Source organism: Pelodiscus sinensis, chromosome 29 (genome assembly GCF_052426305.1).
Source record: "Pelodiscus sinensis isolate ZL-2025 chromosome 29, ASM5242630v1, whole genome shotgun sequence".
NCBI lineage: Eukaryota > Metazoa > Chordata > Testudines > Trionychidae > Pelodiscus > Pelodiscus sinensis.
Window position 1 is genome coordinate 10,159,750 of NC_143080.1, and position 24,161 is coordinate 10,183,910.

General features: G+C 47.1%; 1 protein-coding gene across 15 annotated transcripts in view; it reads right to left on the reverse strand.

The window, feature by feature from the left end:
* The window catches only part of TANC2 (tetratricopeptide repeat, ankyrin repeat and coiled-coil containing 2), a 702,540-nt gene that overhangs the window by 343,428 nt on the left and 334,951 nt on the right, over positions 1-24,161 (reverse strand). For all 15 annotated transcript variants that reach the window (XM_089774011.1, XM_089774007.1, XM_089774012.1 and 12 more), the window contains one exon: positions 2,885-2,956. In XM_089774011.1, coding sequence (XP_089630137.1) covers positions 2,885-2,956 — 72 coding nt within the window. The remainder of the gene's footprint in view (positions 1-2,884; positions 2,957-24,161) is intronic.

Sequence of the window (24,161 nt, forward strand, 5' to 3'; positions counted from 1 at the left end):
CCCCTTCTTATTGATGTACAAAATAAAGATAACGTTTCTTCCAACATTGACTCTGTCTTTATTGAACAAAACTGGGGGAGACTGGGAAAAGGAGGTGGGGAGAGGGGAAGAGAAAGGCTGGGAGAGGGGAGAGCAACTAACATGATCAGGGGTTGGGAACAGGTCCCAGATGAAGAGAGGCTACAGAGACTGGGACTGTTCAGCTTAGACAAGAGGAGACGGAGGGGGGACAGGATAGAGGTCTCTAAAAGCAGGGGTTGGGTGGAGAGGGTGCATTCATAAAAGTTCTTCCTGAGTTCCCATAGAGAAGGACTAGAGGACACCAAAGGAAAGGAATGGGTAGCAGGCTTGAAACTAGTAAGAGAAAGTTGTTGTTCTTCCCAAAGCAAATAGTTAACCTGCGGAACTCCTTGCTGCAGGAGGCTGTGAAGGCTACAACTAGAACAGAGTTGAAAGGGAAGTGAGATCAAGTCATGGAGGTTGGGTCCATGGAGTAGTCTTAGCCAGGGGGTAGGAGTGGTGTCCCTGCCCAAAGTTTGTGGAAGGCTGGAGAGGGATGGCACGAGACAAATGGCTTGGTCACTGTCTTCGGTCCATCCCCTCCAGGGTCCCTAGGGTTGGCCGCTATCGGCAGACAGGCTACTGGGCTAGATGGACCTTTGGTCTGACCCAAGACGGCCATTGTAAGCTCAGGGCTCAGGGTCGGGGGTCTCAGTGGACCCCCTTGATTTTCATGCACACCTGCTCCTGGGTGGCCAGGCTGGCAGCTCTCCTGCCCTAGACGGCCACTTTCCTGTGCCTAGTGCGGAGATCGTGGACGGGCGCCTCTTGCGGTCCAGGGCAAGCTCCCGGGAGCCGCCAGCCTGGTCCCGGGAAGAGGGGGTGGGCTGGGGGACATCGGGTGGGTGGCTCGAGCTGTGCCAGGTGCAGGGTCTGCTGGTTGGGTGCTGGCAGGCTTGCACCTGGCACGGGCACCGTAGCCAGCCCATGCCCCTTTAAGGGCTCCGGGGCCGGGAGGGGGGCATAGAGTTTCCCTGGTGTTGGCCAGAGTGGCCACCAGGGAAACCTGGGGAGGGCTAGCCTCCCACTAGTTCGAATTAAGGGGCTACACGCCCCTTAATTCGAACTAGCTAGTTCGAACTAGGCTTAATCCTCGTAAAATGAGGTTTACCTTGTTCGAACTAAGCGCTCCCCTAGTTCGATTCAAATTCGAACTAGCGGAGCGCTAGTGTAGCGCCTATTAAAGTTAGTTCGAACTAACATCCGTTAGTTCGAACTAACTTTGTAGTGTAGACATACCCCATGAAAGTGAAGTGAGGAAGGAAGGGATTCCAGTTTATAAAAGAGGCTTGGACCCTTCAAACACAACCTTTGAGTAACTGCATGTGAATGGGGAGAGACAGGAAATACGCACTTAAATTATTGGGATATTTTTACAATATTCATCTCCTTTCTGATGTATTTAGAGGACTTTATGTGCTTCGTCTCATGGCTAGAATTATACAATAATCAATGTGTACAGTTTACAAAGAACAAAGAAAAACATTTTAAATCTAAAAAAATTAAGGCAACCACATCAGAGGGCACACTCAAAGAAAAAGGACTAGCTACTCCTTTACAATATTACCAATAATAATTTCTGTATATTAAATGGATGATTGAAAAGAACAGGGTATAATTTACTATTGTTAATACCCTAGCAAAACTCCAGAAAAGCAAAATGGCTCTGGGAAGGGATACAGTCATTGGAATCAATCAATCAATCAATCAATCAATCAATCTCTTTCTTTCTTTCTTTCTTTCTTTCTTTCTTTCTTTCTTTCTTTCTTTATCAAGCCACAATTCTTATTATTTAAAATTCCAAATAAAATAAATCTATGAAAGGCAGTAAATGTTTATCAACAGATGTCATTTCTGGAGGTTCTATAGTTTGAATTCTAAACATCATCCCCCTAAATTTGTCTGCAGACATCAATCACTCAGAATACTTTTGCCAATACAATATTCTGCTGGCAACATTGGAACACAGCCAAAGAACAGAACAATTGCTCGAAGTCAATGTCACTTCAATAAATTATTTGGATTTGACAACAACAGATTTGGGGAGGGAAAAAAAAACTGAAAGAACTACTCCGGGAATCTGGTGCAGAAAACCACAAAGTGAATGAGCAAACACACTATCTATTGTAGTGACGTATGTTTTAATGGAATCCCTTCTTAGTAGGCTGGTGAGCTGCATTTAAAACTCCAAACATCAGGACTTTCATGGCCCCAGATAATGACCTAGAATGTTATTTAACGGATCCACATTCTCTTTTCTACTCTTACTGTATTTACTGCTCTCCACAAATAAAACATGGGCCTCCCACTTTATTTTCAAATGATAGAGAAACCTGCCCAAAGAAAATGGTGTTCTGTTCCATTCCAGAAAAGGACAGGCCCAGAGCCAAACTAGATGCTGCGCACTTTTCCTGCTTCTACCCAGGCATTCCTCTCCAGAACTGGGCACGGAGGACAAGGTGCCCACAGAGCGCCTCTGCCTCTGCACAGAGGAATAATAGAACTCCTTCAATCCCAGCTTCCAAGAGCATCCCTGGTTCACAGCATGAGGAACCGAAGATGTGAAACCCATTTATGTAAATTAAGAGAGATTACAGTATTGGTTTGAAAGGCTTCCACAAAAATATTGTACACCATACATGATTCCAGCTTCATTTCAAATTTAAAATGGATCATTTTGTACTTTTCTGATTGTTAGTAAATTCGTGAATGTCCAAATTACAATAAAAGCTCCCAAAACTCAAAGAGAGGGACATTTTACTAAGATAGAAAAATGGTGCACAGAGTCTTAACATAAGAGAAGTAAGCCCTTGCCAAGCCTTACCTTGCCCAGATCGGCTCTGGCGGGAGTCTACACTTGCCTGTCTTCGGTCTGGTGGCTCCTCGCTCCCTCCATCTGCATGAGAACCAAAACAGCATAAGTAAATCAGCATAGCGGATAGGTCAGGTAGATGCAACTTTTCCTCAAAGACCATCACTTATCTTCTAGGAACACCAGAAAAAACCATCAATCTTGTTGTATGTGTGACAGAATTCAAAAAGAGGAAAAACAATTGATTATATCCTTTCTGGTATTTTTTTTATTTCCCACCGTAGCCATAATACATGAGGGCCTTGAAGATGAACAGACTAAAAAAATTAAATAGCTCTGCATTTAATTTTCTTCTGCTGTTCCCAGACTTCTTAATAAATCAGAATCAAACTTGTGCTTTTTCCATGAGTCAATTAATTCTTTTGTCTTGAACGGTTTTGTAAAAATACAAAAAAATTTAATATATGTGAAACAAGTCCATAGTCAGCAATAAATTGGAATACTGTGTTACATGTTCCTTTCCTTTGGAAATTATTCTTGAAACAGATCAGCAAAAAAAAAATGTTTTTTAAGTTATCGCCTCCTGAAACTGTTTAGTAAAGCTGCAGCAGTAAATAATAACAAGTAAATCTTGCTAGACAGATGCTGAGAGGAACATGTATATATTTTACAGTTAATTACATGCCACTCTTCATTGATCAACTGACCAGATTAGCAACAATAGATGAGCACATCAATAGAGATGTTTCAGTACATGTAGCAAACACATGCTGAAAGCAAAAACACGGAAGTAGGAATTAAATGAATCATAGTCTGAGAATTATTTTAGCCCAGCTGTACAAAATATTGAAGACAATAACAACATTAGTCCTTACTCAGGCCAAACTTCTAATGAAGAATTATAAAATGATGAAACATCTTAAATAGGACGTTTTCATCAATAGGTACTTCAGGACTGGGTCAATAGCTTTGAGTGTACAGAAAGGTAAAACATACGATTGAAATAAAAGCATAGTATTATATCAACACAAAATTGTTATGGAGAAATCAAGTGAAGTTTGTCACAACCTGCTCAGTTATCATATGCAAAAATGGATGTTTTTCCGGTAAAACTACACTTACACCCACACGAGGAAGAAGCCTTTTCCCGAAAGAGCTCTTTCAGAAAAAGGCATGTGTGGATAGGGAACAGGGTATTTTTTTTTCAAAAGAAGAGGAAAGAAGAAAAAGCACAGATGCCTTGATGGCCACTCCATCCATAGTAATCACAACTTAAATGCGAGATAGCGTTCAATCAATACGCAGTGTGGACACTCTTTCAGAAGAAGCTTTTCCAGAAGAGATCTTCTGGAAAAACTTCTTCTGAAAGAAGCCTGCAGTCTAGACATAGTCCAAGGTGCATACGGGAACTCCAGCCATGACAGCTTCCCCAGTCACATTTCTATTCTGGCTGCAAGGAAGTGGTGTCATAGTAGCCATTCTAGCAGCTCTATATCCCTGAATTCCACTATTCTGGGTTACCCTCCTGGCTTCCTGGGGTTGAATACAGTGGCTACGTCTACATTGGCCCCTTCTCCGGAAGAGGCATGTTAATTTCAAACTTCAGAATAGGGAAATCTGCGGGGGATTTAAATATCCCCCGCGGGATTTAAATAAACATGGCCGCCGCTTTTTTTCCGGATTGGGGAAAAGCCGGAAAAAAGCGTCTCGACTGGCCCGATCCTCCGGAATAAAGCCCTATTCCGGAGGATCTCTTATTCCTACTTTGAAGTAGGAATGTAGGTATATGCACTATGAAGTAGAAATGTAGGTATATGCAAGTAGGAATAAGAGATCCTCCGGAATAGGGCTTTATTCCAGAGGATCGGGCCAGTCTAGATGCTTTTTTCCGGCTTTTCCGCAAGCCGGAAAAAAAGCGGCGGCCATGTTTATTTAAATCCCGCGGGGGATATTTAAAACCCCCGCAGATTTCTCTATTCCCACTTTCAAAATTAACATGCCCCTTCCGAAGAAGGGGCCAGTGTAGACGTAGCCAGTGAGTTTAGGGCTGTATTGTACCACTGAAGTGGCACACGGCAGCACTAATACAACTGAGAACAAGGGATGCATATATCTACATTTTTCACTATAGTATAAACTTCTTATTGGAAAATTCCTTCCCCTAGTTTTCGAAAAAACTGTTGTACATGAAGACAGAATGAAAATCACCAACAGCCCCCAGGCAACAAGCCCAGATTGACAACCTCTAAATTAGTGGTTCCCAACATTTTCTACACTGGGGGCTGGCAAACCCATTCACAAACTTTTGGCGGACCAGTAACATTTATTTGCAGATTTTCATATTAATTATGCAAATACTGAATATGCAAATAAAATGTTACCAGTCCGCCAACAGCCCCAACTCCCACAGACCCCCACTGCCAGCCCTAACCCCTAAAGCCCCCCACCCCTCCACCTACCCCCCCAGTGCTAGCCACTGACCCCAGTGTCCCCCTGCATCCAACCCCCTTAGTCCCAGCCTCCCGCCCTCAGAGCCCCCCAGTACCATCCCTGCCCCCAGAGCCTCCAGACTACTAGCCCCACCCCCAGAGCTCCCCAACCCAGACACCCCAGTGATCTCCAGTGTTAACCCCCTGCCTCTTAGAGCCCCCCAACCCCCAAACCACCCAGCACGAGCCCCACCCACCTCACCTAGCCCTGCACTGCCTCCCAGCTGCTGCCTAGGTCACAGCTGCTCTAAGGCTGCCGAGCCAGGCAAAGCGCTCTTCCATGTCCAGGAAGACACCCTGCCTCGGCCTAGCGCTGGTTGGCTAAGAAGAGGAGCAGGACATACCTCTCCCAACAGCTGCGGTGGGAGCGGTGTACCCTAGCCCCAGCCCCCAGAGCCACTGTGGTCCAGTCACCAGATGTCTGTGGCCCAGCAGTGGGCTGCAGACTGGCAATTGGGAACTGCTGCTGTAAGTCATGGAAGTTTCAAAAGACCGCTTACATTCACAGCATGAAAATACAATTCAAGATGATTATTTACTTAACTTGTTTTTTTATAATGGCCTCTAAAGAAAAAGGAAAAAACTGTATGGGTGAGAAAGGGCACACATTATTAAAAAAGTCAAAAAAGGTCCACTTATTTTACTTTTATGGCCTGTACTCCATCATGTAGAGCATGCAAATAAAACTCAAAATCTTATTACAGTTCTTTAAAAAACTGCATTAAAAGGAATAGATTAAATATTTGATGTGATTAAATTGGTTTTTAGGTTTTTGGAATATCAGCTAGTACCTCTTTATACACTTCATCTCTACAAGCATTTAGGTAACAGTGATATTAGTCAGTTTGTTTACATTTGAGTTAGCTTATTGTGTTGATCAAAAGTGCTTAATATGAGTTGTAGTAAGTGTACATTTTCACTGGCTAGCACAGAAAAACATAATAAATTATCTTTAAAATGCATCCCTCTATAATTTAATTTAAATTAAAGCATTGCATAATCCTTAAATACCCTAAACTATGCCTATAAAACACTATTTTAAAGGGTACTGAAAATCTGAACTAAAATATGGGACCCCCCGGCATGAGCTGGAACTAAGCAAGTGCAGCTCAGTCCTGGCTCGCGCTAGTTTGGGACCATGGTGGCTCTGCATTTTAAATATAATAAGAGCCAGGCAGCTTTACCTCATTTAAAATGCAGAGCCGCAGCAATCCTGGCTCTGTCCCAGCGTGCGCCGGTTGGGGACCTACCCCCGCTGCAGTTGAAATGCAGTTTAATCGTTTCAACTTCACAATTATTCAGTTACTCTCGTCTTAACATCTTTACCTCTGATCAATACCAGTGTTTTCACAAACTAACAGAAATCTCCACTAACAAACGTATTTAGTGTATACTGAGACAAAGAAAAATCTTGTTAATCTTTAACTCATTAAAATAAAAAACAGATGAGAGAAAGGAAAGGATGAAGAGGAAAAGGAAAACATGAAAACTGTTCATTCCTTCTGAGTCACCTGGCACTGACCACTGTCAGAAGACAGGATACTGGGCTACATGAACCATTGGTCTGACCCAGTATGGCTGTCCTTACGTTTATGTTATTCAAAACTTTTACACACCATATACTATATGTAAAGGTACGGTACACAGCAACATTATTTTGAAATAACTACAGGCAGTCCCCGGGTTACGTACAAGATAGGGACTGTAGGTTTGTTCTTAAGTTGAATCTGTATGTAAGTCGGAACTGGCATCCAGATTCAGCCGCTGAATCTGGACACCAGTTCTGACTTACATACAGATTCAACTTAAGAACCCCAGGCGTCCCCAAGTCAGCTGCTGCTGAAACTGATCAGCAGCTGATTCCAGGAAGCCGGGGGCAGAGCAACTCTGCCTCGGGCTCCCTGTAGTCAGCCGCTGGTCAGTTTCAGCAGCGGCTAACTTGGGGACGCCTGGGGCAGAGCAGCTCGGGTGCTGCTGGGTTGGTCCAGTAGCGCGGCCGCTCCTCGGCGCTACTGGACCAACCCAGCAGCACCCTAGCTGCTCTGCCCCAGGCGTCCTGATTCAGCCACTGATCAGCTGGAAGCGCCAGGGGTCCGGCCCTGGGTCCTGCGCGGCTTTGTTCAGCGTCTCCCTGGTCTGCAGACCATAGAGACGCTGAGCAAAGCGGCGCAGGACCCAGGGCCGGACCCGCGGCGCTTCCAGATCAGCTGGAAGCGCCGGGGGTCCGGCCCCGGGTCCTGCGCGGCTTTGTTCAGCGTCTCCCTGGTCTGCAGACCAGAGAGACGCTGAGCAAAGCAGCGCAGGACCCGGGGCCGGACCCGCGGCGCTTCCAGATCAGCTTTAAATATCCCGCGCTTGATTTGCATCTTCCCAGCCGCGCACCATTTTTTTTTTAAATTTACAAGCCCGGAATAACTGCCCGCGTATACATGCGGCAGTGAAACGGGCGTTCAAAATAAAGCCCTATTTTGAATTACTTGTGATTCCTCCTGCAATGAGGTTTAACAGGTAGTTAGAAATAGGGCTTTATTTCGAACACCCGTTTCACTGCCGTGTGTAGAGGCGGGCAGTTATTCCAGGCTTGTAAATTTAAAAAAAAAAAAAAAGGCGCCTGGCGGAGAAGATGTAAATCAAGCGCAGGATATTTAAATCCCGGGCTTGATTTGCAATTCCGAATGCCTACATTTTCAGCCCTATTCCGAAACAGGCTGCAAGTGTACACATACCCGAACTGGAAAAGCTTTTAAAAAATGAATAGTCTTGCAGCACCTTAGAGACTAACAAAATATGTATATGGTATCATGAGCTTACATGGGCACAACCCTGTTCTTAAGAAGAAAAAAGTGGGTTGTGCCCATGAAAGCTCATGATACCATCTACATTTAATGTTAATCTCTAAGGTTCTACAAGACTATTCATTGTTTTTCAAGTTTTTCCATATACCCAAATGTTTGAGCACACTCTATACTAAGCCCCTGTGTTATATTCCTGGGAAATCCCTAGCCCAAGGCTCCCCTCCAACCCTATAATCTCCAAAATGAACAGAACCCTCCTTTTGTGCAATTACTCTGCAATACAAATGAAGCACAGAAAAGTCTAACTTCCCAGACAACAAACAATGCTTTTGCATACTCAATAACCCCAATGACGCTTTCAGGGCATTTACTTCAATATTTTACAGTATCTACTTTTGTGACACAATAGTTCAGATCGGGACGTACACAACTCGATGTTGCAGCCCTGTAACAGGGACTTACTTCAGACAAAGTAAGATCCTGCCACAGCTGTGGTGGAAAGCAATTGGCACAGGAACTTCTGCTAACATGTAATATTCAACAATAAATTGTTGAATCCATCTAGAATTGGTTTGGAAAGACAGGGTATGATTCATGCTATTTTAGCATAAAACATGAACAACATACATGGATTTATGAAAACTTTTAGTTCTATTTTAATAACAGGAAAGCTCTGCTTATACCAGGATTCTGTACCGGAACCAGTTGGGTTCAACTTATTCATAAATAATCCATATATTTGTATATTCATAAATAATCTGAAGAAATGGAGTGGCATAGCTTGCAGACAATAGAAAATTCACTCAAGATCATTAACTCCAAAGCTATCTGCCAAGAGTTAAAAAGGGATCTCATGAAACTGGGTGACTGGGCAACTAAATGGCCGATGAATTTCAATCTTGATAAGTGCAAAGTAACACACAGTGGAAAACAATCTCAACTATACATACAAAATGATGGGTTTCAATTAGCTATTAGCACTAAAAAAATGTTGGAGTCATCATTCAGAGTTCTCGAAAAACATCCGCTTAATGTACAATGGCAGTCAAAAAAGCTAAAAGAATGTCAGGAACCATTAGGAAAAAGATAGTACAACATTATAATGGCATTATATAAGTCCAGGAACATACACAACTTCAATACTGGTTGCAGTACAGATCCTGGTATAAGCAGAGCTTTTCTGTGTTATTAAAACAGAACTAAAAGTTTTCATTAATCCATGAATGTTGTTCACGTTTCATGCAAAAATAGCATTAATCACAAACCGATTCTAGATGGATTCAACAATTCTGGTGGCTATATCTCTAACAGTATAAGTTAGAAATGGAAAAGGTACAGTGAAGGACAACAAAAATGAATTAAAGATACTGAACAGATTCCATGTGGGGAGAGATTAAAAAGCTAGGATTGATCGGTTTTGAAAAGAGACCACTAAGGCAAGGTATGACAAATGTTTATAAAATCATTCATGGTGCGAGAAGAGTGTGAATCATGAAGTATTATTTTTCCCGTAACATAACCTAAGAACTAAGGGTCACTTAATGAAGTTCATAGGCAACAAGAAAAAAAACAAACTAAAGGAAGTATTTCTTCGCTTAATGCGCATTCAACCTGTGGTCAGATGATGTTGTGAAAAACCAAGCCACGCTGAGCCCCTCACCAGTTAACCAAGTAAACATGCTGGTATGGGGCATACTTACCAGTTAACCTTTTACATCCCCCTACTCACCAACAGTGTCATAAATGATAAGATCCATTGATCGATGGCTCAGTCATAAGGCAGAGATCAAACAAAAATAACAATAAACTGCCATAAGCCTGACACTGCTATTCCTTTATTTAATTGCAACAGTCCTTAAAGCACACATGGTGCCTATTATTTTTTTTTATAATACTTTATCTCCTTTTTATCTGACAAAGCAATCATTACTAGCAGGAAAACACAAGGGTGGGTCACGTTTCTCAATGGATGCTGGGAAAACTGCTGCAAGAACAAACTGCATTATATATGCCAGAGCTCTATAAAGCTGTTAACAAAGAACACTCCAGCATAATAGCTTGAGTCAATATTTGTAAAAGTCTTAACTATACAGTGTACTACACGGTATACAGACTGTTAGAAAAACACAGCACACCCACAATAAACCAATCCAGTAGTTAGAAACTGATTTTATTCCACCCCAGTCTGTCATGCCTTCCAAAATAAAAGTATAGTTTGGGGATACTATATCTGATGCAATATGTCTCAAAAGGCTCAACAACTGTAAAGTCAAATTACAAATTGGATCAAAGCACGTTGATTACAACACGGGACTGTAGCAGGATCAATCGCAAGGCCTTAGGGCACTGTTGCCATGTGAATGACCAGCCCAGTTCCCTTTCTAGACTGCCTGTGTCTCTCTCATATCAAGGGCTTGCAAGTACCATGGAGATTCAGCATCCTAGAGAATTCAGGTCAGGCTAATGACATTCTCTATACGTAGTGTGACCCGGCTGGACAGTAAAACAGACATTAGGAAAGACTGGACCAGAATAGCACAAATGCATCACTAAAAAAGGATACTTTTTTATATTAGTAGACAAAATTTCTTCCTAATAACAAGGCTTACATAGAATTCAACAACACTTCGAGTCTTAAATAAGCATGTTCCTTACAAAATAACTGTATTTTCTAATAAGTGAATATTGCTATTGAAATCACTCAATAAAGGAATGTAATAAAAAAGAAGACAATATCATCGGAAACAATTCAATCCCTCCATGCAGGAGCTGCTGTACTGAAACTGTGTGTGATGGAACCCGGCTTATACAGCTCATATACAGAGAACTGAAAACTTTAATACTGCTAGTATCCTGACTCCTTTGTAAATACTACTTTCACCATTTAAATAAGAAAGCCATTAAGGAAAAAATCTTCTATTTCCATTCACCATCACTCCTATCTATTACCGTAATTTTAGAAAGTATTTTTATTTTGTTTCAGATGCACTAATTTATACTTTATTCTGTTCTTTATAGTAGAGTAACAGATGGATGCCTAGGCTCACATAACACAGCAAGAAACGAAACTAAACATAAAATGGCAACAACAAACTTTACAGTAGTAAGTCAATGGAGTGCAAAAGCACAAAATCAAAAAAAGAGTATCAATACCCCAACTATAATATTATTGCCTTAATGTGAAAAGCAATCGAATAATAGCTTTCAAACTGTGGAAAATTTATTATGCAAAGTAATGGGGAGTTATAAATAATAGCAGTGTGTTCATGAACAAGCTACTACATTTGATAATTTCTAATATATTGGTTTCCAACAGTCAGAGAGTCAAGGCATGTTAGCAACACAAAAATGTTAATAATTCAGAAAATATAATCAATAGAGATACTGCTTGATCTCATGTTTGAAATGAGTTTAGAAAAGCAGAGAATTCATATTCAGTTAATATGGATAGTGTTTTCTCCCTATTATAGTTTTAAATAATAAACACATTGGATATATGACCAGTGAGAGAGAGGAAGATCATTTGATTGAAGTATGGTACTTATGGTGTTATTGTTCTAGGGATAACTTTCTATATAATAAAATCTGAAGCATCATGAATGAGAAATTATTTATGGAATTATGGTTATAATGAGAAAAGTTACCATCCAATATTTAAGAATTAGCACTGATTAATATACCCTACAGACTCAGAGTGGGTAACTTTTAAGTATCTCTATTTATATTCCTGTGATGGATAGGAAGAGTGCTGGTCAGCACCCAGGGTGTGTCTAGACTACATGCCTCCTTCGACGGAGGCATGTAGATTAGCGAGATCGGAAGAGGGAAATGAAGCCGCGATTAAAATAATCGCGGCTTCATTTAAATTTAAATGGCTGCCCCGATCTGCCGATCAGCTGTTTGTCGGCAGATCGGGGGAGTCTGGACGCGATGCCCCGACAAAGAAGCCTTTCTTCATCGACACAGGTAAGCCTCGTGAAACCAGGCTTACCTGTGTCGATGAAGAAAGGCTTCTTTGTCGGGGCATCGCGTCCAGACTCCCCCGATCTGCCGACAAACAGCTGATCGGCAGATCGGGGCAGCCATTTAAATTTAAATGATTATTTTAATCGCGGCTTCATTTCCCTTTTCCGATCTGGCTAATCTACATGCCTCCGTCGAAGGAGGCATGTAGTCTAGACACACCCCCAGTGATTAAAGAGTTAGGGTACGTCTAGACTACATGTAGATTAGGCTACCAGGCATAGGAAAATGAAGCGGCGACTTAAATAATCGCCGCTTCATTTAAATTTACATGGCTGCTGCGCTGAGCCGATCAGCTGTTTGTCGGCTCAGCGCAGTAGTCTGCACATGCAGGTGTCGACATCAAAGACATTTGTCGACCACCCAGGTATGCCTCCTGGGATGAGGTTTACCTGGGTGGTCGACAAATGTCTTTGATGTCGACACCCGCGCATCCAGACTACCGCGCTGAGCCAACAAACAGCTGATCGGCTCAGCGTGGCAGCCATGTAAATTTAAAAGAAGCGGTGATTATTTAAATCGCCGCTTCATTTTCCTGTGCCTGGTAGCCTAATCTACATGCCTCTGGCGACAGAGGCATGTAGTCTAGATGTACCCTTAAAGTCAGGTAGGCTAGCGGGAATGTTGGCAGAAAGCCAGGAAAACCAACGGGAAAGACTGTTCAAATTTGATACCTTGCCTGCTCTCTTTGGCTACGTCTACACTACGAGTTTTGCTGGAAGAGGCATACTCTCTTCTAATCCATTTTTGTGCTAGGGGGTTTTGTGCTAAAACACGCAGTGCGGACTTTTCTTTTTTGCGCAAAAACACCTTTTTGCGCAAGATATTTATACCTCAAAAAAGGACCAAGGGCTTCTGACAACCGCTACTGCAGAAATGGTGGCAGCTAGAGCCCTGGGCCCTTTAAATTGCTCTTAGGGCTCGCTGGAGAGTAATGGGGCCAATGTGGTACACTCTGAGCAGTGCTGAGGGCTGGATACCACCAGCTCTGCTTCTTCTGCCCAAGGCCCTACCACATCAAAGTATGTATTCACTTTACAGTTATATAAAGTTTTGCAAATTAAGAGCGGTTGAATGACTTGCTCACCATTTGCTGGTCTCATGAGAAACACCTATAGAGTCATGATTTACTTTCATTTCAGATGTGGAATCTGATTCCATATTCAGTAAGGTTAATGATATTTACCTCCTTTGTAAAGTATTTCGAGATAATTTGATGAAAAGTGTTATATAAGAGCTACATATTATTATCTACTATATATTTGAGAGAGTTTGTCTGTCTGTTCAAGAACTCCTCCTAAATGGTAAATGCTAGGACCACCAAACTGGGGTAAATAGTTTCCTCTAATCATAACTTAAAGTGTAAGGGTTTGGCTGTGCAGGAAAATGGGTGTGCCTGGAATAGGACTGCTTCTAATAAAACCATACAGAAAATCAGAATCACCAGGCAGGTAAAAACGGGCTGGCAGGGGGTGCCCCCCCCCAATCTGGGACTGCCCCAGCCCCGAACCTTCCACTCCCTAGGCACCCTTTCGGGGCGGGGGGGAGGGAAGGGCAGAAAGAGCTCAAGTCCGAGTTTGGATGCCTGTGATCCTTATCCTGTGGAGAGTCCTCAGAAACCATGGAGAAATGTTATGAAACTGCTGTAGCCAAGGTGGGTGCTTGGCTCATGGAAACAGCTCTGGACTGTAATAATAGGCCCAAGGTGTCCAAATGGCCATTGTACAGGATCCTACCACTGGGGTGGTCAGGATAACATCAATACAGATGAGTCCTCTCCTGTGCAGTGCCGAGACCAGTACCAGGAACATGAATTTTACCAGCTGTGTGGAGAAACAAAAGACTCAGCCTCTGACTTGGAGGTGTAGTCTGAGCCCAACTGCGCTGGCGGTGACCACACCAAAGCAGGGGAGAGGCATGACAAAAATGAAGCAAGAGAGCACATCATTGTGGTCTTGCCCCAGTGCTGAAAGAGGACTAGGGCTGCAGACAGTGCTACCATTGGTGCCAGAGATCATGCCACCATCGATGTTGTAGCTGGTATTGGGATTTGCACCAATGCTGGAACAAGTGCCAGTGCTTGAGACTGTGGGGCGAGGGACCATATCATCCTGCACAGCTCCAAAAGCAGATCAAGATCTTCGTCCAATTCCTCCTTTGATGGGGAAGCCACTGGCACCAGACTCAATGGATTCCCCTTGAGGCCAGAATCAATGGTGTCAGAACCAGAGAGGCAGGCCTTGCATGTGCTGTCGGGGATGAACCCTGCTGATACTGCCTCACTGCTTCTTGCTGAGGCAATAACTCCCCTTTGCCTTTTTCTTCTCTGTGGCACTGGGCATTACCATCAATGGCACATGCTGAAGCTGGCTTCCTGAGCTAGGGACTGGTGCAGTGTCCTGAACAAGCTGAGAGCAAAGGTCCAATTCCAGTAAGAGGAACTTCAAGCAATAATCCCACTCCCTCTTAGTCCTGGTGTGACGGGGTGAAGCAACCCCGCCATTCACCAGCTGCGCAAGGCACGGGTCAGGGCGAAGGGTCCGCAGCCGCAGCTCGAGTGGCGCCAGAAATGCCGGGCGCCGGGGGAGAGGCGCGTCATCAGCATGCGCCCGAGAGTGATGCAGATGTCACGGGCGCGCGCGGACAGGGCCAGGAGGAAAACCCGGAAGTGGGGAGAGCCTGGGAACGACGGGGGGAGGGAGGACGGTATAAAGGGGGGACGGGACACCAAGGAAGGGGGAAGATACGAACGAGGACTCCGGAAGGAGAGGGAGTACGGAGCACGGGACAGTAGGAGGGGAGGAGAAGAGAGACGCCGGGTCGTAACGCCGGCGGAGTGGAAGCGGCCCAGGGAGGGCCGTGAAACCCGGGAGCAGGTGTGTTTGGGGTACACACACCCCTGCTACTGCCAAGAGTCACGCTCTTGGCATTAGGGCCCTGGGTCAGGGTCCGGAGAGAGGGTGGGCCCTATAAATCAAGCACTTGTCTGCCTAATATCGCTCTCCCAAGCACTTAAAACATGTGAATCTCCTCTGGGCACAGGTTTTCCACACCTATTGCATGACTTATGTCCTGGTTATTGGGAAAAAACAAGGCGGGGACTCCCCCTGCCACATAAACTTACTAACAACTAAACTACTAAAACAACAAGAAAAGACGGTTACTTACCTCGTAACTGTTGTTCTTCGAGACGTGTTGCATGTCCATTCCGTCTAGATGTATGCGCGCCCCGTGCACAAGTTCCGGAAGCTTTTTTGCCCTTAGTAGTACCTGCTGGGCCAGCAGGGAGGCCCCCTGGAGTAGCACCGGCATATCCTAGCATATCACTGCTCGCCCTCCACCCCCTCAGTTCCTTCTTGCCAGAGATTCCAATGAAGGTGGAGGTGGGAGTGTTCGGAATGGACATAAGCAACACATCTTGAAGAACAACAGTTACGAGGTAAGTAACCATCTTTTCTTCTTCGAGTGCTTGCTTATGTCCATTCCATCTAGGTGATTCCAAGCAAACCCCTAAGTATGTGGGGTTGGAACAGAGTGAAATGGACTGCAGCACAGCCTGACCTACTGCTGCATCCTGACTAGCCTGCTGTGTGATGGCATTATGTTTGGCGAAGGTATGGACTGAGGACCAGGTAGCTGCCCTACATATGTCCACGACTGGCACCTGGGCCAGGAAGGCCATGGAGGATGCTTGAGCCCTGGTCAAGTGGGCCGTGAGAGGCAGAGCTATTTTCCCTCTAAGGTTGTAATAGGTCCTGATACATGATGTGATCCATGACAAAAGGCATTGAGCCGATATCGGGGAACCCTTCATCCTGTCTGCTATGGAAAGAAATAGCTGAGTGGATTTGCAAAACGACCGTGTCCTGTCTAAATAAAAGGTGAGAGCCCTCCTAATATCCAGCGAGTGTAGCGCTCGCTCTCTCATCCACATGCAGCTTAGGGTAAAACACTGATAGGAAAATCTCCTGCAATATGTGGAACAGGGAAACTACCTTAGGGAGGAAAGCCTGGTGGGGGCGCATCGTCACCTTGTCCCTAGAAATCACCGTGTACGGTAGTTCCGAGGAGAGGGCCCGTAGCTCGGAGACCCTTCTTGCTGAAGTAACGGCTACCAGAAATGCCACCTTCTACGAGAGGTGGGAGAGAGAACAGGTGGCCAGTGGCTTGAATGGCGGGTGTGTAAGTCCCCACCGCACCAGGTTCAAATCCCACTGTGGTATAGGCTGCCGGACATGGGGGAATAACCTAACCCCTTCAGGAAGCGCTTTACCACGTCATGTACAAAGACTTACCTGCCACCCTCTCCCTGGTGGAAGGCCTCAATGGCCACCAGGTGGATAACCCCTGGCTCCAGAGGTCGAGGAAGTAGTTCAAAATAAGGGGGACTGTGGCCCCTTTTGGGGCTTCCCTTGTCCGGCCGACCGAAATAGAAAAACTTTTCCATTTGGCTAGGTAGGAGGATCTAGTAGAGGGTTTCCTATTTTCTGTGAGCACCCTGCTTACCAGGTCAGAGCAAAGAAGCTCTCCCCCCGCCCAGCCACTGATCCTCCAAGCCTTGAGGTGGAGGGACTGTAGGTTCGGATAGCACAACCGACCCTGGTCAAGCTCCTGCATTAGGAGGTCCATGACCATCGGGAGGGGGATGGGCTCCTCCACCAACAGTGACACCACAGCCGTGTACCAATGTTGCCTGGGCCAGTCCGGGGCTATGAGAATGAGCGAGGCCCTGTACCTCCTGACCCTCATGAGCACCTCGTGGACCGGGGGGGGGGGGCGGGAAGGCAGGCATATAGAAGGCCTGTCGGACAAGGCGTCCCCTATGGAACCCCTATCCTGATCCCTGTAAGAGAAGAACCAGGGGCATTTCCTGTTGGCCTGGGACATGAATAGGTCTATCAGGGGAGTGCCCCACTTGTGGAAGAGAGAGGAAACCACCTCCCCTTTGACAGACCACCCGTGACAGACCACTGCAAGAGCCTGGCAGGTACGTGTCCCCTGTGCAATACACAGATCCCAGAGGGCTATCACCTCCTGTCACAGGGGAGAAGAATGAGCACCACCTTGACGGTTGATATAATACATCGTCGTCGTGTTGTCTGTGAGAATGGACACGCGTGTCCCCCTCAGCTGGGGCATAAACGCCTGGCAAGCCAGCCGAACTGCCCTCAGTCCCATGACATTGATATGCAGGTTTCTCTGTCTCCGACCACGTACCTTGGGTTCGGAGATCCGCCAGGTGGGCACCCCATCCTGTGTCGGACGCATAGGTCACCAGTTGGGCTGTGGGGAAGGGCTCATGGAATGGAACCCCCCGCACACTTCTGCGTCCTTCAACCACCAATCCAGGGTCGTGAGGATCGCTGGTGGGACCGTAACTACCATATTGATACAGTCACGGGTTGGCCTGTACACTGTTGCCAGCCAGTTCTGGAGGGATCTGAGATGCAGTCTGGAGTAGCGAACCATGTATGTGCATGCTGCCATGTGACCCAGAAGCCTCGTGCAGTCCCGTGCCATGGTCATGGGAGCAACCTGGAGGCCACATATGATGTCGTTCAGGGTCAGGAACCGTGCCTGGGGCAGGGACACCCTGCCACTCACTGCGTGCAAGTGAGCTCCTACAAACTCTATCTCTTGGGTGGGGATAAAGGTGGATTTCTCTTCATTCAGTATGAGTCCCAGTCATAGGAACACCTCCCTGGCCAGCCTGACGTGGAACAGCAGTTTGTCCCTGGACGAGGTCTGATCAGCCAGTCGTCCAGGTAAGGGTAAATATGTAGCCCCTGCCTTTGGAGGAATGCTGCTACTACGGCCATGCACTTGGTGAACACCCTGGGTGACATGGAAAGACCAACGGGCAGCACCACAAACTGGTAATGATCCTCCTCCACCATGAACCGGGAAGGTACTTCCTGTGGTTCACACAGCGTGTAGTCAACCTGTAGAACTCCTTGCCAGAGGAGGCTGTGAAGGCTAGGACTATAATAGAGTTTAAAGAGAAGCTAGATAATTTCATGGAGGTTAGGTCCATAAAAGGCTATTAGCCAGGGGATAAAATAGTGTCCTTGGCCTCTGTTTGTCAGAGGCTGGAGAGAGATGGCAGGAGACAAATCGCTTGATCATTGTCTTCGGTCCACCCTCTCTGGGGCACCTGGTGCTGGCCACTGTCGGCAGACAGGATACTGGGCTAGAAGGACCTTTGGTCTGACCCAGTACGGCCGTTTTTATGTTCTTATGAAATATGGAAGTACGCGTCCTTCAAATTAAGGGCGGCGTACCAGTCTCCTGGATCAAGGGAAGGAATGATGGAGGCTAAGGTCACCATCCTGAACTCTGACTTTCTGATGAAGGTGTTGAGCCCCCTGAGGTCCAGGATGGGGCAAAGGCCCCCTTCAGATTTTGGGATCAGGAAGTAGCGGGAATAGAAACCCTTTCCCCTGAGGGATGGGGGAACCTCTTGCACCACCCCTAGGGATAATAGCACCAAGACTTCCTGCCTTAGCAGGGTCTCATTAGAGGGGTTCCTGAAGAGGGACAGGAAAGGGGGGTGGGAGAGTGGGGGCGTAAGGAATGGAATAGAATATCCCGAGTACCATGTCTAGCACTCAGAACTTTGTGGTGATAGAGCACCAGGCCTGGTAAAAAGGGGATAATCTGTGGCAAAAGGGGTGATCTAGGGAAACGCCTGGAATGCCATTCTCAGGCATAACCGCAAAACCCTGGCCTGGGGCCCTGGGACTTACTGGAGGGCCCAGGGTTTTGCTCCGAGGGTCCCTGAGACCTCTTCCTATTTTCGCTGGCGGAGGGAGTCCTAGGCCTTCTCCTACTGTCAAACCTCGGCCCTTGATAACCCCTCTGAGGTCTCTGGTAAAGGGGGCAATGCCGTGGGGCTAAGGTGTGTATGCCCAGGGACTTTAAGGAGGCCCTGGAGTCTTTCAGGCTATGTAGTTTGCCATCGGTTTGCTCTGAGAACAGCCCAGAACCCTCAAACGGGAGGTCCTGCAGCATCACTTGAACCTCCTGCGGTATACCAGAGACCTGTGGCCATGAGCACCTCCGCATAACTATGCCCGTGACCATGGCTCGAGCTGCCAAGTCCATGGCATCTAGGGCAACCTGCAACACCATTCTGGAGACTATTTTCCCTTCCTCCAGAAAGGTGGCGAATTCCTGCTGCGAGGCCTGAGGGAGCAGGACTTGAACTTGTCCGCCACCACCCAAGAGTTATACGCATAATGGCTGAGCATCACCTGCTGGTTTGCGATCCTCAGCTATAGGCCTGCTGAAGCGTATGCCTACCTTCCTCCCCAAGAGGTCCAATTTCTTTGGCTCTTTATTCTTCGGGGTAGGGCCCCACTGCCCCTGCCTCTCTTTCTGGCAAGCCGCTTGGACCACCGCGGAACCCAGCGGTGGGTGTGCGAAGAGGTGCTCGTTCCCAGCCTGAGGCACGAAATACCTCCTCTCCACCCCTTTCTGTGTTGGGGGAATGGAGGCCGGGTGTCTGCCATAAGGTTTTAGTTATCTTCGCGACCGTCTTATTAAGCGGGAGGGCAATTCTAGTTGGGGTATCTGCTGTGAGAATGTCCACCATCGGGTCCTCCTCCTCAACCTCTTCTGCCTGAACCCCCAGGTTCTGCGCAAGGCATCTGAGAAGGTCTTGGTGGGTTCACATGTCCATGGTGGGCATGCCCAGAGAAGGGTCTGCCAGGGCCTCATCCAGTGACGAGGACGACGATTCCTCTGGCTGAGGCTGGACTGCAATCGTGACGGCCAGCTCAGCCCTGGGGCCCAGGCTCTACACAGTGCCTACTGTCGGAGGCTGATGTAGTGCTGATTCACCTCTTGACCCCAGAGGGCTAGGCCTAGTCTCTGAACCTGGCTCCCTGGTCAGAGGGGTGGCCGAAGGGGAAGACCTATGGCTCGAAAGTATTGAGGCCGCCCTGGGCCCTGATCTCGACGGTTCATGCCTTGCACCTGATGATAGGCCTAAAGTGTCCAAAAGGGCCACTGCATAGGCGCCTGGAACTGTGGGGGACACATCTGGACCATAGGTGGGCTGCGACGCTCAGAGCGGTGCTGAGACTAGAAGCGGTGACCCGATCTGGAGCAGTGCACCAACCTTCTACAGAAGTGAGAGACCCTGGAGGTAACAGACTGTCGTTAGGAGAGTAATGAGGCGAAAGACTCCACGTCAGACGCGGAAGAAAGCTCCGACGCTGACCACAGTGGTGCCAAAGACCCTTGTTCTCCCCGCGCCGCACGGTGAGCCATGGCAGCTGGTTTCCCCCTATGGGGTACAGGCGGTGCCAGTGGGGGCGGCATGGCATGTGCTGCCGGTGCCAGTGGAGGCGGTGTCAGTTCCATGAGGACAGGCGTCCTCCTCCATGAAGTCTCTCGTACCAGAGACTCCGGTACTGGTGGTGCCGTGCCCAACTCCTGCCTGGGTGATGGCCTAGGAGGTACCTATTGAGGTGCCGGGGTCGACTTGGCCACCTGGCTCTCGTGCCCCACGTGGTCTTCCGTGCTCTGCGGTACTGGGCCTGAGGAGGCTGTGAGCTCTATCAGCTCCCTTGCCACAGAGAATGTCTCCAGCGTGGATGGCCTTCAGACGTCTGCCAGGGACAGGTCTTGGCCCCCTGGGGATCCCGAACTCACAGGCTTTTCCCCTGACGTCCCGGCTCCCAGGGCCAAGTGCTCCAGTCCTGCTTCCCAAGTGTTCATCGACGGCACCGGAGATTGAGATTGGTGCCTTGGTGCTGACCGGTGCCAAGATGCTCCAGTGTGCTTAGATGCCTGCTCCATGTCCCTGGATGACGCCGGTGCGCTCCGTAACAAGGGTGCCGGCTCCGGTACCGGGGGTTGGAGTGCTGACTCCATTAGCAGGAGTTTTAGCCAGGAGTCTCTCTCCCTCTGCGTATGTAGCTTGAAGGAACTGCAGATCTTGCAGGTATCTGTCAAATGTCCTTCACCTAGGAACTTTAGACAGTCTTTATGCGGATCCCCACAGGGCATGGGTTTAAAGCCCTGGGGCCCTGGAATGCCCCCCTCCCATGGAGGGAAGTGGGGAACCAACTGCTACATTATCTATTTACACTATCTACTAACTAACAACTGCTATGCTAAGTACTTCTAAACAGAGTTGTTGACTCGAGTCCCTCGACTTGAACTCGAGTCCGACTTAAATTGCCTAGGTGACTCAACTTGAGACTTGACTTGGGTTCATTGTTTGTGACTTGAGACTTGACTTGAGAATTGCTAATTTTGTTAAATCGACTTGGTGAAAAAATTGTCCGAAAATGCTGATATTAATGGCTTCTACAAAAGTGACTTGACATTTTTTAAATTAAGACTTGAGACTTTACTTCGGACTTGACTCGAAAGTGACTTTAGGGACTCGAGACTTGACTTGAGACTTCATAGAATCATACAATACTAGGACTGAAAGGGACCTCGAGAGGTCATCGAGTCCAGTCCTCTGCCCTCATGGCAGGACCAAATACTGTCTAGACCATCCCTGATAGACATTTATCTAACCTACTCTTAAATATCTCCACAGACGGAGATTACACAACCTCCCTGGGCAATTGACTTGAACTGTAGTGACTTGAGACTCAAATTGGACTTGACAATTGAAGACAACACAGCTTCTAAAAATCAACTATCTACACAAGAAAGGCTAAGGGCTCACTTGCAAAGGCAAGCAGAGCGTTCCAGCAACCTCACGGGCGGAAAGAAGGAACTGAGGGGGTGGAGAACCAGCAGGGGTATATGCTAGGATATGCCGGCACCACTCCAGGGGGCTCCTTTGCTGGCCCAATGGCTACTGCTAAGGGCAAAAAAGCTTCTGGAGCTTGTGCACAGGGCGCGCACACACCTAGACGGAATGGACATAAGCAACCACTTGAAGAACTATTTCCGACTGATTAAAGAGAACAGCTAGGGAGGCATCTCTGAACACAAGAGACTGAGCTGTTCCAACAACTGTCACTGGTGATAAGAATGAACTGAACAGGCGGCCAGCCACTAGGGATTTATATGCTCAAAGAGGTTCCACCACCAACCTGACGAGTATTGCTAGGAGAAAAGTCTTCTGACAGTTGTGATGCGGTGTATGTGCACACATCGACTGCAATGTACGAAGTGCAAGCTGGTCGACATTTTGGAAGAAAAAATTAGAGGACTGGAGGCCCAAGTGTCGACCCTACGCTCAATCAGAGAGGATGAAGACTTCCTCAATAGAAGGCAGCGTTTAATCCTTCAAGCACGGCAGGCGGAAGAGCCAGAGAGGGCAGTACGGGACCAGGAAGAGAATTGGCAACATATAACTTCTAGAAGGGGAAAAAGGCCAGCATGGGAATCCCCCAATGCTATAGAGGTAAGTAATTGCTTTGAGGCTCTCTCCACATGCTCTGCAGTGCTGAATGCTTTGGAAGGGACCTCACATGGAAGAAACCGGAAGGGAACACCATCTACTGGAAGGCATGAGATGCGTAGTCCTAGGGATGGGGGTTCCACGGCCACCATCTCCAAAAGAAAACGACGGTGGTGGTTGGGGACTCCCTCCTAAGAGGAACTGAGCCATCCATCTGCTGTCCGGACCTGGAATCTCAAGAGGTGTGCTGCTTACCAGGAGCTCGCATTCAGGATGTGACTGAGAGGCTTACCAAACTGATCAAACCTTCGGATCGCTACCCCTTCCTGCTTCTCCATGTGGGAACTAACGATACAGCCAAGAATGACCTTGAGCGGGTTACTGCAGATTATGTAGCGCTGGGAAGAAGGATCCAAGAATTCGGAGTGCAAGTGGTGTTCTCGTCCATCCTCCCCATTGAAGGGAAAGGACTGGGTAGGGATCGTCGAATTGAGGATGTAAATGCATGGTTGCGCAGGTGGTGTCACAGAGAGGGCTTTGGTTTCTTCGACCATGGGAGTCTGTTCTGGGCACAAGGATTGTTAGGAAGAGATGGGATCCACCTAACCAAGAGAGGATGGAGCATCTTTGCGGGCAGGCTTGCAAACCTAGTGAGGAGGGCTTTGAACTAGGTTAGTTGGGGGACGGTGACCAAAACCCTGAGGGGAGTGGAAAAGTTGGATACCAGGAAGAAACGCAGAGAGGAACGAGCAAGAAAGGAGGATCCCTGGTTCGAATGGAGAAGATAGGGCGATCAACTGGGTACCTGAGATGTTTGTACACTAATGCGAGAAGCCTGGGCAACAAACAGGAAGAACTGGAGGCCTTGGCCCAGTCCAAGAAATATGATTTAACTGGGATAACAGAGACTTGGTGGGATGACTCGCATGACTGAAGCGCTGTCATGGAAGGGTATAGACTGTTCAGGAAGAACAGGCAGGGGAGAAAAGGAGAAGGAGTTGCACTATATGTAAGAGAGCACTACGACTGCTCTGAACTCCAGTATAAAGAGGGAGAAAAACCTGTTGAGAGTCTATGGGTTAAGTTTAAAGGAGCAAACAACAGCAGTGATGTTGTGGTTGGTGTCTGCTACAGGACACTGAATCAGGTGGAAGAGGTAGATGAGGCTTTCTTCGGACAACTGAGAGAAGCTTCCGGATCGCAGGCCCTGGTTCTCGTGGGGGTCTTTAATCACCCTGACATCTGTTGGGAAACCAATACGGCAGTACACAAGCAATCCAGGAAGTTTTTGGAGAATGTTGAGGATAACTTCTTGACACAAGTGCTGAAGGATCCGACCAGGGGCCATGCGCCGCTTGACCTTCTGCTCACAAACAGGGAGGAACTAATAGGGGAAGCAGAGGTGGGTGACAACCTGGGAAGCAGTGATCATGAGATGGTAGATTTCTTCATCCTGACCAAAGGAAGAAAAGAGAGTAGTATAATATACACCTTGGACTTCAAAAAAGCAGATTTTGACTCCCTCAGAGACCTGATGGGCAGAATCCCCTGGGATGCTAACATGAAGGGGAAAGGAGTCCAGGACAGCTGGCAGTATTTTAAAGAAG